Source organism: Astyanax mexicanus, chromosome 4 (assembly GCF_023375975.1).
Source record: "Astyanax mexicanus isolate ESR-SI-001 chromosome 4, AstMex3_surface, whole genome shotgun sequence".
NCBI lineage: Eukaryota > Metazoa > Chordata > Actinopteri > Characiformes > Acestrorhamphidae > Astyanax > Astyanax mexicanus.
Window position 1 is genome coordinate 23,673,266 of NC_064411.1, and position 16,093 is coordinate 23,689,358.

Sequence of the window (16,093 nt, forward strand, 5' to 3'; positions counted from 1 at the left end):
GTGTCATTTCTGGAGCTGTTTGTATGTAGATGCATAAAATAGGTCTCCACTGATACTGTACTTTGTATAAAATAACATTTATTATGATAAAATAATTAACAAGCACCCGGGTTTGCTTGTGATAGAGCATGTTAGCTAATCTTGTCCTGTGCTCTCTGCCTTGTCATCGACCCACTCAATCTGTAAAACTCAAGTATTTATGTCTTTCTGTCCCTCGTCTGGAAAAATAAGTTATATTATCTTATTTCTAGAACATAAAGAGTCAGGTTGAGAGTTCACTCTCTCTCAAGCATATTCATTCCAAACTGCTGAAATGCTGAAATACATTGTATGAGTTAATATTAGGGATGCAACGGTACAGTGTGGCCACAGTTTGGTTTGTATCGCGGTTCTTGGGCCACGGTTTCGGTTCGGTTTTGATATATATGAATTATGTTTTTATCCCTTTCTATTTCAAATCAACAAGGTGCTCCTACTCACACTTGCAGAGCCAATATTAAACCGAACAAAGGAATAGATTAATTAAAATCACAACATTTATTATAAAAAAGGAACTGATATCACACTGTGCTTTATCTGCTGACTGTTTTTACCTTGTTATCAAACTCTACCCTGAAGCCAAAATGCGGCACTCCATCGCGTGGGGCACAGTAGACAGAATACACAGAACGTATCCATTCAATAACCACAAATAAAACATTAATGTTTTGTCGCCAGAACCAGCTAGAGACAGCTGGATAAACTCAAACTTTTTTAATTTCTTAACAGGGAATCTCAAATTAAAGAGTTTTTTCTTCTGTAAAAAGTAAAAAACAGCAGTTGGGCGAGTGGGGGGAAGGAGTAAAAAACGTGTCCTTCACTTGCTTCATCAGCAGCAGCGCTCAGCAGCCCCTCCCCTGGCCATGTGGCCGAGTCTGCAATCCTACATTTACTGCGGGGCTGTTAATTACTAAGAGCGTTCGTTTGCTCTGTTAATGCGCACACTAAAATATCGTGGTTCTTCCGGGTGTATCGAACCAGCAGGCCGACCCGAACGGTTCGATAAAATATGGACAACCGTATCACAATTACATTTCTCACCAAATTTTCATTTGTGACCTACATATACAAAAAAGGACTTCAGGAGTGCATATCTCAGGTTCTAGTGAGACCAGAACAGAATGAAGACTGTCTGTCTGAACAGTGGGCAGTCCTTATAAAAAGACTAAGCAGGTGTCAAATTGATTATTGCGAGTGGCCAAATGTGGCCTCCCTCTAGTGGCCGGAGGACCACCAGCGCCCCCTTTACACTATAAAGTTAGAATGGGAAAAAAGTACAGAAACTTTTATGGTAATATGAAGATGGCCCAGATTCTCTTCAGTTAATTGACCTGCTTTTATTTTAATATTCAATGGCATTTTTCTTTGTGTTTTCCAGAAATGAAAATATTCTCCTGAAATTCATCACCAACAACCAGGATATTTAACTAAGAGCAATGTTAAACTGCTGAAAGAGGTGAAGCACAAGACATCCTGAAAAACCTCCAGAACACGCAGAAATTGTTTGTTACATTTAACAGACAAATTAAGCCAAGTCCCGACATGGAGAAACATCAGCACTCTGTCAAGAGTTTTACCAAACAGAGTGATCTCAAAATACACCAGCACATTCACACAGGAGAGAAACCGTATCACTGCTCAGACTGTGGGAGGAGTTTTACTGCACAGAGTACTCTCAAAAAACACCAGCGCATTCACACAGGAGAGAAACCTTATTACTGCTCAGACTGTGGGAAGAGTTTTAATCAACTGAGTAATCTTAAAAAACACCAGCGAATTCACACAGGAGAGAAACCGTATCACTGCTCAGACTGTGGGAGGAGTTTTACTGCACAGAGTACTCTCAAAAAACACCAGCGCATTCACACAGGAGAGAAACCGTATCACTGCTCAGACTGTGGGAAGAGTTTTACTCAACAGAGTAATCTCAAAAATCACCAGCGCATTCACACAGGAGAGAAACCGTATCACTGCTCAGACTGTGGGAACAGTTTTAATCAACAGAGTGCTCTCAAAAAACACCAGCGAATTCACACAGGAGAGAAACCGTATTACTGCTCAGACTGTGGGAGAAGTTTTACTGCACAGAGTACTCTCAAAAAACACCAGTGCATTCACACATATTACTGCTCAGAATGTGGGAACAGTTTTAGTCAACAAAATACTCTCATACTGCATCAGTGCTTTCACACAAGAGTGAAACCATATTACTGCTCAGAATGTGAGAAGTGTTTTACTACACAGACTCATCTCAAAGTTCATCAGCGCATTCACACAGGGGAGAAACCGTATCACTGCTCACACTGTGGGAGGAGTTTTACTGCACAGAGTACTCTCAAAAAACACCAGCGCATTCACACAGGAGAGAAACCATATCACTGCTCAGACTGTGGGAAGAGTTTTAGTCAACAGACTCATCTCAAACTGCATCAGCGCATTCACACAGGAGAGAAACCGTATCACTGCTCAGACTGTGGGAAGAGTTTTAGTCAACAAAATACTCTCAAACTGCATCAGCGCATTCACACAGGAGAGAAACCGTATCACTGCTCAGACTGTGGGAAGAGTTTTACTCAACAGATACATCTCAAAAATCACCAGCACATTCACACAAGAGAAAAAAATATCACAAATTTGTGATACAAAGTAAAAGTGCGAATCGTAAATCTTTTGGACGGAACACCTTATCCTACACAAATGTTTCACTTGGGACACGTTCTGCCAGAAATGAACATGAATTGAATTTAACAATACATATTACAGGTTCAGCTAAATTAATCCAATCCGGTAGGAGTTCAGTTCTGAAGAAGTTCAAATGAGGGCACTGCCAATGTTTGCCCCAGACGTTAGATTAGCATAACTAAATCCAATCCCCAGATAGATTTGCGGAGCGCGGTGGGAAAGTAATGACAGGACGCTGATGTTTTTAAAACACAACCAACACCCAACCCCCCCGATGATTTTAAAACGCATCGCCCCCACTCACTATTAACCACCAGGCCCATTAATATGAAAGGAGAGGGGGAACACTCTAAGCCACTCCAGAGAGTGCTCCCAAAAGTGAGACCCAGAGCCACAGAGAGACGACACTGTGCCTAGTACGGCTGTGTGGACCGGAGGAGCATCCAGACCCCGCAGAGAGGCCAACAAAATCCTTTCCAGAGGTTGAATAAAACGCTCCAGCTGTAGTTCTCATACTGAAATCAACCCACTCCAGGTTTGTGTAGTGCAGTAAGGTTGCGGGCTCATTCGTTCCCTCTGTTGGTGTTGGTCTATGGTTCAGTCGCTCTGATTAAAAATCTGTTACCATAGAGGGATAAAGAGGAATATCTTTGTATTGCTTCACCTCTATATTTACTTATATGTGTGGGTTTCAATAAAAAAGACTTTTATATTAAAATATCCGCTCAAGAAATGGTTGATAACCTCTCTGTGACCTGATGGATCTTCAGAACTACTTTTGTTATTATTTTGTAAGTATTAACAGGCACCCAAATGAGAATTCCAAAAATGTAAGCTTTTAGCAGATGCTCCCAACAGGTTTACAATGCTAGTAAGTAAGTAATCTCTTTTTATATAACACTTTTTCAGAGCAACTCACAAAGTGTTTTACAGATTAAAGAAAATATGTAAAAATAGATAAAACTGTCACGCCTGACTCTGTCAACCTGCCTGCTCCTGAAGCCTCTCTGCCTAAAGACTCAGTTTCCCAGCAGCCTCAGGCTCAGAACTACAGTGACTCTGAGAATCACGTGTCTCTCAAGCATTTCCACTTGGTCTTATAAATACTCCCTCAGTGCAACTCCCTAGTTGCTGCGTATTATCTAGTTTTCTATCTCTGTACAAAGCGTTCTTTCTTGTCTCTGATTCTCTGTTTCTTGACCCTTTTTCTGCCTACCGTTTACTCTAGTGCTTAGACCTCGTTTTGTTTTATTTCTGGTTACCAACTTCTATCAGGGACATTGCCTGTCCCTGACTACCTCTGTTTGTCTAGTCCTGTAAATAAACCTGTGTTTACTAATTAGCGCTTGTCTCCTCGGGTCCTGGTATTCGTCACACATTTACTCCTTGTATTAAATGATTGTTAACTTGCATGGTAAATTTTGAATATGCATGGTAACCCTGTTCAAAAATGTACACCAAACTGATAAAACCTTTTTAACAATGTATGTAATAAATGTAAAGTTGTACCAGATGGACTTGGTCCTCACTGTTGATGGTAAACTTCAAGTGATGCCCCAACTTGTTTGCACTTACATTTCAATATAGGCAAGATGGCTACAGTTAGAGTGCCACTCAGAGATAGAAGAGATAGAAATGTGCACAGGTTTATCAGAAAAGTGGTGTGGAGTCCAAAAACCTTTGACTAAATAGTGGTATGCCTATTTATAAGATGATAGAGCTACGTCCAAAACCATTTTGCTAAATGTTGGCATCAAAAAAAATTTGAGTAAATAGGGGAATGCTAATAATTTCGGCTAATAGAACAGTGTCCAAAAACTTTTGGCTAAAGAGTGAAATGCAAGTTTGGATGATAGAGCAGTGTAAACCCATCAGAAGTGATTTAAGGTGGCTATATATTCTTAACACATGAAACCCCAAGAAAAATATAAGGTACGTTGTAGAATATCACCCAAACACACTACCACAATGCAACTACACAAATCTCCATCATCAATTGAAAAAGTATCACAAGAAGATGTGTAACATTTTTAGAGCTCAATAGTCAAGTAAAAACCATCTGAAAGCTTGATAAAATATATGACCTCAGGTTGCATCTTGCAGTCAGTAAGTATAAGTCAGCCTGTCCAATTATTTATAAGTGATTTTATTGCTCAGTATTGTTAGCTTGCTTGCTACAATGTGTAATACAATAAAACGTGTTTACGCTATTTTTTTTTTTTTGGAATTTCATAAATATATCGCACATACCACCACTCAACTCCTTCTGAACATTAACTTGTTCCTTGATCCAAGATTTAAGAATAACTACATGTGCAGAAAACATGCAAGAATCAAAATAAAACATGCAGCACATAAGGAATGTAGTATTGTTTTATATTCATATTTTATATTATATGAAAAGTTCAGTGAATACAAGATGTCACATTATATTGGAATGTTTAAAGCATTTAAATTAAATGACATTTACTAAAAATTACAAAAACTTAAAAATGTAACCGGTCTCATTACTGCATCTTGCTCAGAACCATGCAACAAAAGTGCAGCAGGGTCATCCACTGTGAACAAGAGAAAGATCTCTGACCAAGCTCCTTCATGCCCAGTTTACCAAAGAATGCCAATAAAATATATCAATATTTTATTTAAATATATAGATATTTTGGATAGCATTAAATAAATGGTCTATAATGTTTAAGCTAGCTAAGTTAGCTAATGTTAACTATGTTATTTTAGTGTGGAATGTTTTAGCTAGCTAGGTTAGCTAATGTTAACTACTTTATTTCAGTATGGAATTATTTAGCTAGCTAGGTTAGCTAACATTAACTACTTTATTTTAGTGTGGAATGTTTAAGCTAGTTAGGTTAGCTAACAATAACTACTTTATTTCTGTATGGAATAATTTAGCTTGCTAGGTTAGCTAATGTTAACTACTTTATTTCAGTGTGGAATGTTTTAGCTAGCTAGGTTAGCTAATGTTAACTACTTTATTTCAAAGTGGAATGTTTTAGCTAGGTTGGCTAAAGTTAAATACTTTATTTGAGTGTAGGACGTTTTAGCTAGCTAGGTTAGCTAATGTTAACTACTTTATTTCAGAGTAGAATGTTTTAGCTAGGTTAGATAATGTTAAGTACTTTAATTCAGGCTGTGGAATGCTTTAGCTAGCTAGGTTATCTAATGTTAACTACTTTATTTGAGTGTGGAGTGTCTTAGCTAGCTAGGTTAGCTAATGGTAACTACTTTATTTCAGTGTGGAATGTTTTAGCTAGCTAGGTTAGCTAATATTAACTACTTTATTTCAGTGTGGAATGTTTTAGCTAGCTAGATTAGCTAATGTTAACTACTTTATTTCAGTGTGGAATGTTTTAGCTAGTTAGGTTAGCTAATGTTTTATACTTTATTTCAGTGTGGAATGTTTAGTTAGCTAGGTTAGCTAATGTTAACTATTTTATTTGAGTGTACAATGTTTTAGCTAGGTTAATTAATGTTAACTACTTTATTTAAGTGTGGAAAGTTTTAGCTAGCTAGGTTAGCTAATGTTAACTACTTTATTTCAGTGTGGAATGTTTTAGCTAGGTTGGCTAATGTTAACTACTTTATTTCAGTGTAGAATGTTTTAGCTAGGTTAGCTAATGTTAACTACTTTATTTCAGTGTGGAATGTTTTACTACTTTAATTTAGTGTTGAATGTTTAGTTAGCTAGGTTAGCCAATGTTAACTACTTTATTTCAGTGTTGAATGTTTTAGCTAGCTAGATTAGCTAATGTTAACTACTTTATTTTAGAGTGGAATGTTTTAGCTAGGTTGGCTAAAGTTAAATACTTTATTTCAGTGTGGAATGTTTAAGCTTGCTAGGTTAGCGAATGTAAACTACTTTATTTCAGTGTGGAAAGTTTTAGCTAGGTTGGCTAATGTTAAATACTTCATTTGAGTGTAGGAAGTTTTAGCTAGCTAGGTTGGCCAATGTTAACTACTTTATTTGAGTGTAGAATGTTTTAGCTAGCTAGGTTAGCTAATGTTAACTATATTATTATAAAGTGGAATGTTTTAGCTAGGTTGGCCAATGTTAACTACTTTATTTGAGTGTAGAAAGTTTTAGCTAGGTTAGCTAATGTTAACTACTTTATTTCAGTGTGGAATGTTTTAGCTAGCTAGGTTTATAACATAGCTTTATATTCATTATATTTGTGCAAAATTGCTCGTGTACCATGTTGCTAATTCATTTTACAGTATAAAATTAGCTCGAGCCAGGCTAATTCCAAGATTTCCTTAAATTAGAAGAATAGAACTCTTCATATCATGTGTATTTGGTCTGGCCCAAGATGAAAAAAAAATCCTTTAAAATCACACTGGATCATCTGCCTCATATTTTTTGAGCGGAGTGGCTTTTAAAATATAATTTTATTAAATATATTTTTTATTATTTATTATAATATATAATTATAAATTCAGTAATTAAAATAAATATTTTACAGTATACAATTAGCTTCGGCCAGGATAATGCCAGGTTTTCTTGAAAGTAGGAGGTCAATTCTTATTTTTTACACAGGAAATGAATGAATTACACTAGAACAGCAAATTTATGTTGTAAGTAAAACTGGAGAAAATACTGATGGAAAGTCGTGTATATAAAATTACATTTAATAACATATTGTATATTTACATTTTTAATAAACAGCTGTACTGCTTTTCTTCATTTTATCACCTGTGTTGATCTGTGAGGTGTTTAATATAAACAGCGGGTGTATGTGAACGCTCCCTTTAGTTCACGGTGGTTCAGTGAAGCGGTAGCTGCGAATATCAAACTAACTTCAGCCGGGGAATAGGAGGCTGCGAATATCGAGCCAAACGAATCTGGAGCTGCGAATATCAAACCAACTTCAGCCTCGTAGCACACTCTCAGTATGGACGTCAGTGTCCTTATAATTACCGGTTAGTTTAATTAATACTGATTATTAGTGAATTTAGTTCAGCCTGTGAGGAACTTTTTCCTCCTCGTCTCTCCCGCGCTGCTACTGCCGCATCTCCGCCGTTCTCTCGTCCCGTGGGCGGGCCGGTTCCAATCCTCTACTCCACCCTCACCTGTGCACTTCTCCCTCAGTAGATCCCTTAATCACTTTTAAGCGACCTTCTTGCAAAAACACAGAAAATAAATGAAATATGTATTCTGTTCTGCTTTTGTTTTATTTTTAAACTGTTTACACTAACACAATAAGTAAACCATCACTATGAATTTATATGTATTTTAATTTATATTGTATTTTAGGACTAGGGAATTTTACATTTTTTAGCCGGGGCTACATGAGGGAGGAATATGTGAAAGAGGCATATCCCATACTGAGATACCGAATGAATGCTTGAAAGAGAACACAAATTACATTTAAGAAAAAAATATGCAAGAAATAAAACTAATTTACCGGACATGAAACACTGAACACTGAAAGCAAATGCTTTGTTTGTACATTTAGCTAGGCTAGCTACCAATAATAATGGTCAGGAGGCCAAGGAGTCTTACAGGAAAAAGGTGGAAAGAAAGCTGCAAGATAATAACATGAAGAAAGTCTGGGGTGCGATGAAAACCATCACTGGGTGCAAGAACAACAGCGGCAACTCAGTAGATGGAGGTGTGGACAGAGCAAACCAGTTTAACAACTTTTACAACAGGTTTGACTGTCCTGCTCCTGCTGCCCCCTCCTCCTGCAGCATCACCATCATCTCCATCACCTTCAACTCCAGCTCCACCATCTTCATCTTCATCATCACCACCACCATGGGCCCTTTTCACTGAGCTTGATGACGTGTTTCCGGTTTGGTTCAGCAGGGTAAACACAGCGGCGCTAGAATGGAGTTCATTGCTGTCTCTGCACAAACTTATACTGATTTCTTTCTCCGACATCTCACTGATTATAGATGAGGTATCAGTAGCGAAAATATCGAAGGCTGAAAAGGATTACAAGCTTTTTGTCGAGGAATACATCTTCAATTTTTGAGGGTAAGTAGTTATTTTTATACAAGTTAGCGAGGCTTCCAATTCAGTTAAGTTAGCTACCGCTACCTAGCGAGCTTGCTAACTTAGATAGATAACAGTACGTCAAGTAATGCTAAGTAGCTGTTTAGTTAATGTTTTCTTTTCTGTTTTAACAATTACTGTAGCTACTGCCCAGGATCTGATGTGCTTATTTTAGGCTTTGAGTTGGATAGAAGACAGAACTGTTTTACCCTTGTATATACAGTTTCAAACACAGTGCAGGTGTTTTAGATAGGAAAGTTAATCGACAGGGAGAAAAAAAATATTAAACCACATTTAACCCTAGTTATCTTGTACATAGGTGAAACAGTTCAGGTAAGCCTAAGATGATTCTATGTGTTGCTAGCTTCTCACTAGGTAGGTTAAGCCAGTGGCCAAAGTTAGTCGTCTGTAGTGTTAATTTGTCCATCATATTAAATTTTTGCTTGGTTTTTAGGAGGTTAACTTATTCAGGTAGATTGTTTAGGGTCAGCCAAGAGGTTACAGATGTAGTAGTAATTGTGAATGGCTTAAATACAGATATGAACATTTGGTGCTTTTTGTACCGTTTAAAAAATGTTTCTCAGAGCTGACAGTATGTCTGTGCTTTGCATTACAGGTGACTTTATGCCACCCAGATCCTGTGGAGGTAATATAGACATCGTGCAAGTGTTGCGGGGAAGGCCTTTTGCAATAATACTATTGCTCTTCTTTATCAGTGCCCATTACAGCACCATGGGCTTTAAAACAGTCTCTCTCCCAGTGGCCAGTTCTGTTATAGTTAGTTTTTTGTGGAAATATGGAATTTTCTAAATAAACTTGTATTCTTAGCTTGAATTGTCTTTTTATGTAGCGCAGAGCCAGCAACAAGCAAGAAAACATTTCAGTTCATTGACATTTTGTTAACTGAATTAATCTATTTGTATTGGGTGTCATGGAACTATTTTACATTTTAATTAACTTTAAAAATCAGGATATTTTGGGTAAACATAACATTTTGGTTGTGCTTCAAAAAATGCATCATTTCTGACAACTAGCTATATTGTTTAAAGCTCACCTTCCGCAAAAATCCGATTTTTCTTGTTTTTTGTGGAATACAGTAGGTCTCTCCGAGTTGAATGTGTACACCTGCACATTAAACTGTTTTGCAGCCCCCATTGTCTGCAGGAGCTAAGCAAAGAAATCCCCCCTCCCCCCCTCCGAAAAACGGGTGAATTTTGAACTATCTTTCTGCCTACGTAGGCAGAAACTCACAGACCAGCCCACCTTGGCTCGAGAAAGAGGCGGAGCTGAAGCGACGCAACATCACCGCTCATCAGTTAGGAGGTGGGAGGCAGTGAGCGGCAGAGCGGTGGAGGGGCGTCGCAGTGCTCCTAGACAATCAGAGGAGAGATATTTGCATTCTGTTTGCATGTATGAATATTCATGAGCAAAGCTGGAATCCGGTCATTTTGGACACACCCCTAAAACAGTCCATTAAAAAAGAGCTATACAGAGACACCTGAGCACTTTTTTTTTTTTACAAAAACGGCTCACATGTCATTCATTCATACTAGAGACCACAACTAGACATTTTAAAATGAAAGAAAAAACGACAGAAGGTGAGCTTTAAACAGTATATTTACAATATTGTGTTTCCTGCAATGGTATGCCCAGTGAATACAGTCGTAACCAAATCATCTATGACTTTGTCTACAGATAAAACAAATACAAAGCACCTGGGAGAAGAGGATTAAAATGTATTTCATTTATTATATTTATAAAACACTCAAATAAAAAAAACAATAAAAAAAAACAAATGAAGCTCACGTGAGTAATTAAGAAATGTGGTAAGTTAAAGCTAAAATATTTAGACAGAATTTTGTACTGAGTCAAGGGAAATTGTGTGGAAAAAGTGGAACTCTTCTTTAGTTGAGCAGAAATGGTTAAGCCTAGGTTGGTCTGCAAGCTGTTTTATTTCATTCTCCAGCTCAATCACTTTTTGCTCCAGCTCCCTTATTCATGCAGCTGCAACGTCCACTTTGCCTGTGACAAAAGGGGGGGAAAAAGACATTAGCTTAGTTTCATATTGACAGATAATCTGACAAAATTTAAGTCAAACTCTGAATTGACCTATATTGTACACCAATTATTAATAAGGTAAACTAGTATATTTTACTGTGCTATGTTTAGCTAACAAATACTGGTATTCTTTGGTATAATACATAAACCATGCTTGTAATTGGAATGTTTTTAAACAACAAATGATATCTTGGACACAAGTCAGTAATTCAGGTAAACATGCCAAATTGACCCTTTATTTAGGTAAATATTGAATATTTAGCCTTTATTTAGGCAAGTTAGACTTCAAATAAGTATTTCAATTTTAAACTTTATTCAGGTATGAATTGTAAGTGTAGAGTTTATTCAAGTAAGTATTGCATATTAAGACTTTATCCAAATAATTATATCATATTAAGACTTTATTCAGTTATGAATTGTATGTTTAGACGGTTATTCAGTATGTATTGTATCTCCAATGTTATTTTGGTAGGTATCCTATCTTGAGACTATTACTCAGGTAATTATTGTTCAAATGGTTATTTAGGTAGCTGGCTTGTGTATTTATTGTGTAAATGGATATAAGAGTTATAAAATTACTCACCAGGAGACGGTGGACGGCAGTAATCGTGCTTTAGCATTCAGCTCGGTTAGCATAGCTTCAGGTCCTCCTCGTCTCTCTGTCCCATGGCAACTTCAGTGTTCAAACTGAGACGAGTACTTGCCCTCTCGTAGGGTGTCAGGCGGTTTTCATATCTACTCCCAAAATTATTCCAGGCGAATCGTGGTGAAACTGATCCCTGGCTCTGTTCCCTCCCGCTTTGACATATAGCTCATCCGGCCTGAAGTGCTGGCTACACGCATATGTACTGCCGCGCAGAACTGTAAATGTGGCATTTTCCTCTCTCCTAATTGCTCTTATCTATTTACCGCGTAAACGTGTGACATTTGGAAAGTTGTGGAAACTTTGGTTGTTTGCGTTTGCTGTTTGAGCAGAAAGGCTCCCTGCAGTAGCATTTCCTATGCTGCTCCGTTTCGTCTATACGTTCTACCCGCGCTGTTTACCCTGCTATTTTTTACTTCCGCATTCCAAACCCGGAAATGTGAAAAGGGCCCATTACCCTCACCTCCATCTTCATCACCACCACCACCCTTTCCTCCATCATCATCTTCATCACCTCCACCCTCTTTATCATCACCACAATCACCCTCACTCCCACCATCTTCATCATCATCATCATCACCACCATCAACACTATCAGCTAGCAGACAAATCAGCTCCTCCAGTTCACCAACCTTTACTGCAGACCAGGTCAGGAGACAGCTGAGGAGACTTCACCCCAGGAAAGCAGCTGGCCCGGACAGAGTGTGCCCCAGAATGCTCAAGGCATGTGCTGTTCAACTGGGTGAGCCCCTCCAACATGTGTTTAACCTGAGTCTGCGTCTAGGGAGGGTTCCTGTTCTAGTTCCCAAGAAGGCACACTTGAAGGAGCTGATTGACTACAGGCCAGTTGCTTTGATATCTCACGTGATGAAGACCATGGAGCGACTGCTGCTGGACCACCTCAGACCTCAGGTCCACCATGCTGAGGATCCACTGCAGTTTGCGTACCGGAAAAAGGTGGGAGTGGAAGATGCCATCCTCTATCTTCTGCACAGAGCTCACTCTCATCTGGACAAGTGGGGAGGTGCTGTGAGGGCCATATTCTTCGACTTCTCCAGTGCCTTCAATACCATCCAGCCCCTACTACTGAGGGACAAGCTGATGAAAATGGAGGTGGATATGCACCTGGTCACCTGGATCACTGACCTTACTGGGAGGCCACAACATGTCAGGATCAGGGACTGCTCCTCTGATACAGTGATCAGCAGCACAGGAGCACCACAGGGGACTGTTCTCTCTCCAGTCCTGTTCACCCTGTACACATCAGACTTCAAATACCACTTGGAGTCATGCCACATGCAGAAGTTCTCTGACGACACTGCAATCGTACAGAACCCTGGTTAAGGAATTTGTGGTTTGGTGCAAGACGAACCATCTGCAGCTGAACGTCTCCAAAACCAAGGAGATGTGAATAGACTTCGGGAGGTCCAGGCCCTCTGCTCAGCAGCCAATCTCCATCGAGGGGGTCGATGTCGAGGTTGTCAAATCCTACAGATCCCTAGGTGTGCACCTGGACGATAGGCTGGACTGGTCAGTGAACACTGACTCTCTCTACAGGAAGGCACAGAGCAGACTGTACTTCCTCAGAAGGCTCGAGTCTTTCAACATCTGCCAGAAACTCCTGCTGTGATGTTCTACCAGTCTGTGGTAGCCAGCATTCTCTTTTAAGCTGTAGTGTGTTGGGGAGGCAGCATCAGCTAGAGGGATGCTGGACGACTGGCAGGCTGGTGAGAAAAGCTGGTTCTGTGCTGGGATTAGAGCTGGAGTCCTTAACACCACTGGCATCATGGACAATGTTCACCACCCTCTGCACAGCACCATCACCAGGCAGAGGAGCTCTGCCTGGTTCACTTCTTCTTTCATACAGATGGGCCTAGCGGTAAATAGCATTAAGCCACACTATGCTAAGCTTGGGGAACTGAGGACGGCTTCCACATTGTGAAAACAGAGATACTAGAAATGAATAGAAATAACCAAATCTGCAAATACTAGAAAGGAGATTAAAAGCATTGAAATCATAAACTCTGAAGATTTGGTCATAAATGTTTAGTTGCAAACTAAGAATCCTACTCTACTCCTAACAACAATGACATCTAAATTTTAAAGACTTTTTTTTCCCTTCTTCAGAACTGAACTCCTACCGTAACTACCCTAAAAACTGATTTCTGTCTCATAAAGAATGTCCTGGAATATCAAACATACGAGAAAACATAACATGGAATTCAATAAACATCATCCCTGGATACGATTAATTTTGCAGAACCTGTAAAATCCATTGTTAAATTCAGTTCATGTTTTTTTCCGGTGGAACGTGTCCCAAGTGACGAAGTGAAACATTTGTGTAGGATAAGGTGTTCTGCCTGAAAGATTTACAATTTGCACTTTAATTGCCGTGGAACAAATTTGGGATAGTATTCTCTCTCCTGTGTGAATGCGCTGGTGTTTTTTGAGAGTACTCTGTCTAGTAAAACTCCTCCCACAGTCTGAGCAGTGATACGGTTTCACTCCTGTGTGAATGCGCTGGTGTTTTTGAGATTACTCTGTTTAGTAAAACTCTTGACAGAGTGATGATGTTTCTCCATGTCAGGACTTGGCTTTATCTGTCAGTTAAATGTATCAAACAATTTCTGTGTGTTCTGGAGATTCTTCAGGACGGATTCTGCTTCACCTCTTTCAGCAGTTTAACTTTGCTCTTAGTTAAATATGAATTTCAGAAGAATATTTTTTATTTCTGGAAAACGCAAAAAAAATAATAATAAAAGCAGGTCAATAAACTGAATTGAATTGCCTGAATCAGTTACACTATACAGACAAAACTACTGGGACAGCTTCATATTACCATAAAAGCTTTTGTACTTTTATCTCATTCTAAGTGAGCGATGTTACCTTTCAATCTCAAGCTTTGAGGCGTGCCGAAAAAACGACACACATTTGTTCGAATCACTGTGCCGATGCTTGATTCGTTGTACATTGATCACGTGACCAATGATGTCCGATGCCTTTTCCTTTACACCAATTTATAAAAGATTCCTGATTTTTTTTTTACAACTCAGTTAATTATTTTTCACATTAGCTTTAGACTAACAGTGATATGCACTCTTGAGTTCAATATGTGTTTTTTTTTGTATATGTAAAACAAAATCCTTTAAATATAAAAACACAAAAGAACATTTTGTGAGAAATGTAAATTTAATTGTGTTTTTACCAAGAAAAACTGCAGCTCCACATCAATGGCTTAACTGATTTGGTTACTAAATCAATATAGCAGACACGGTGGCGAATCACAGCATCGGGTTAAAGCCCAACGTCATCTGCAGAGCCAGAGAGCAGCAGAACCTCTACACCAGCAGATTCAGAGCAGTAGCTCCAAGACCTGCTGCAGTTTTACAGAAGCTAGCGTTACCCACAATTCCATCATCTCTATATCGATGTTGTATATGCTTGAGAAAGATTGAACTCTCTAACCAACTCTTTCCTTTATCTTATGTTCTAGAAATGAGATAATATTACTTTTTTTCAGACAAGGGACCGAAAGACATAAATCCTTGGGTTTTACAGATTGAGTTGGTCGGTGACGAGGCAGAGAGCACAGGACAAGATTGTCTAACGTTCTCTCTCACAAGCAAACCGGGGTTCTTGTTAATTATTTTAGCATAATAAATGTTATTTTATACAATATACAGTATGAGTGGAGACTTATTTCATGCATCTACATACCATCACAGCTCCAGATATGACATTTTAGTTAGCTCAATCATAAAAAATGTGTTTGTATCTTTAACATAAAATATGAAAAAAAAATATGGATGGATGTCGGACAATGCAGCGTCTACTCATGTCTGAAATGGCCACACTCTCATTTAGGAAGAAGTGCAGACAAGTTTCTATTTAAATTAAAATAACAAACTATGTCCTGGCTTGGTGAAGGTATTCGCAGTAGTGTTTAACTGTGTCATGTTTACCTACCGGTTAAAAACGTTGGTAACATTAGCCAGCTAGATAACATTATCTACTTGGGTTAAAAAAAAGCACTGGGATCATTGGCTAGCTAGATAACAGCTGCGGTCCAATCTGAAGGGAGCTGCCTAGGTAGTCATTGCCTTCAAAGGCAGCTCCCTCGTTCGGCAGCATTTTCACCCATAAGGGATCTTATAAGGCAGCGCGTTCGGGACACGCTCTGGAGTCAGCATACGTCATCACGTCTAGCGCGCTGTGCCCGTGAGCTTGTTTATAAATAACTAAAGTTAATGATCACTTACCTCGGGATAAATCTCAATGCAGCGGCAGCTATTTCTCTTTTACTCATCCAAATATTACAGATATTTAAATATTCATGATTTACTTTAATTATACACTTTTCCTCACTTCATTCTCAGAGTATGGTCAGTTTTATGTATGCTTTTATTTTATTTTTGATTAGATGCTTTGTAGAAATGCATGAGTAATGAAACCATAATATAATAAATATTTTGTATGAGCCAGAGCTAAATTATCAAACTAAGCTACGTTTCACACAATAGTACATTCATACACAGTCAGCTAATTTTTATTATATCTTTATCTTTTAGTTGCATAAAACACATGATTCATAAACTTTATTTTTTTTTTATTTACCCATACCCACTAGTTGAGATGTGATACTACAATAAGCATAGTGACAATAA

At 38.5% G+C, this 16,093-nt stretch overlaps 5 protein-coding genes and 1 pseudogene across 10 annotated transcripts in view; 3 read left to right on the forward strand and 3 right to left on the reverse strand.

The window, feature by feature from the left end:
- LOC125801297 (zinc finger protein 665-like) overlaps window positions 1-4,065 on the forward strand; it is a 326,993-nt gene extending 322,928 nt beyond the window's left edge. For all 4 annotated transcript variants that reach the window (XM_049477788.1, XM_049477789.1, XM_049477787.1 and 1 more), the window contains exon 2: window positions 1,418-4,065. In XM_049477788.1, the coding sequence (XP_049333745.1) occupies window positions 1,582-2,679 (1,098 nt within the window). In that variant the 5' untranslated portion in view covers window positions 1,418-1,581 and the 3' untranslated portion in view covers window positions 2,680-4,065. The remainder of the gene's footprint in view (window positions 1-1,417) is intronic.
- The window catches only part of LOC125780501 (zinc finger protein 239-like), a 1,096,042-nt gene that overhangs the window by 879,816 nt on the left and 200,133 nt on the right, over window positions 1-16,093 (reverse strand). The window lies entirely within an intron of this gene.
- LOC125801494 (zinc finger protein 239-like) overlaps window positions 1-16,093 on the reverse strand; it is a 296,877-nt pseudogene that overhangs the window by 180,295 nt on the left and 100,489 nt on the right.
- LOC125801190 (gastrula zinc finger protein XlCGF26.1-like) overlaps window positions 1-16,093 on the reverse strand; it is a 305,433-nt gene that overhangs the window by 117,252 nt on the left and 172,088 nt on the right. The gene's annotated exons all lie outside the window — the stretch shown is intronic.
- Window positions 1-16,093, forward strand: part of LOC125801305 (zinc finger protein 501-like) — a 221,371-nt gene that overhangs the window by 52,419 nt on the left and 152,859 nt on the right. The window lies entirely within an intron of this gene.
- Window positions 1-16,093, forward strand: part of LOC125801330 (zinc finger protein 239-like) — a 31,422-nt gene that overhangs the window by 2,059 nt on the left and 13,270 nt on the right. The gene's annotated exons all lie outside the window — the stretch shown is intronic.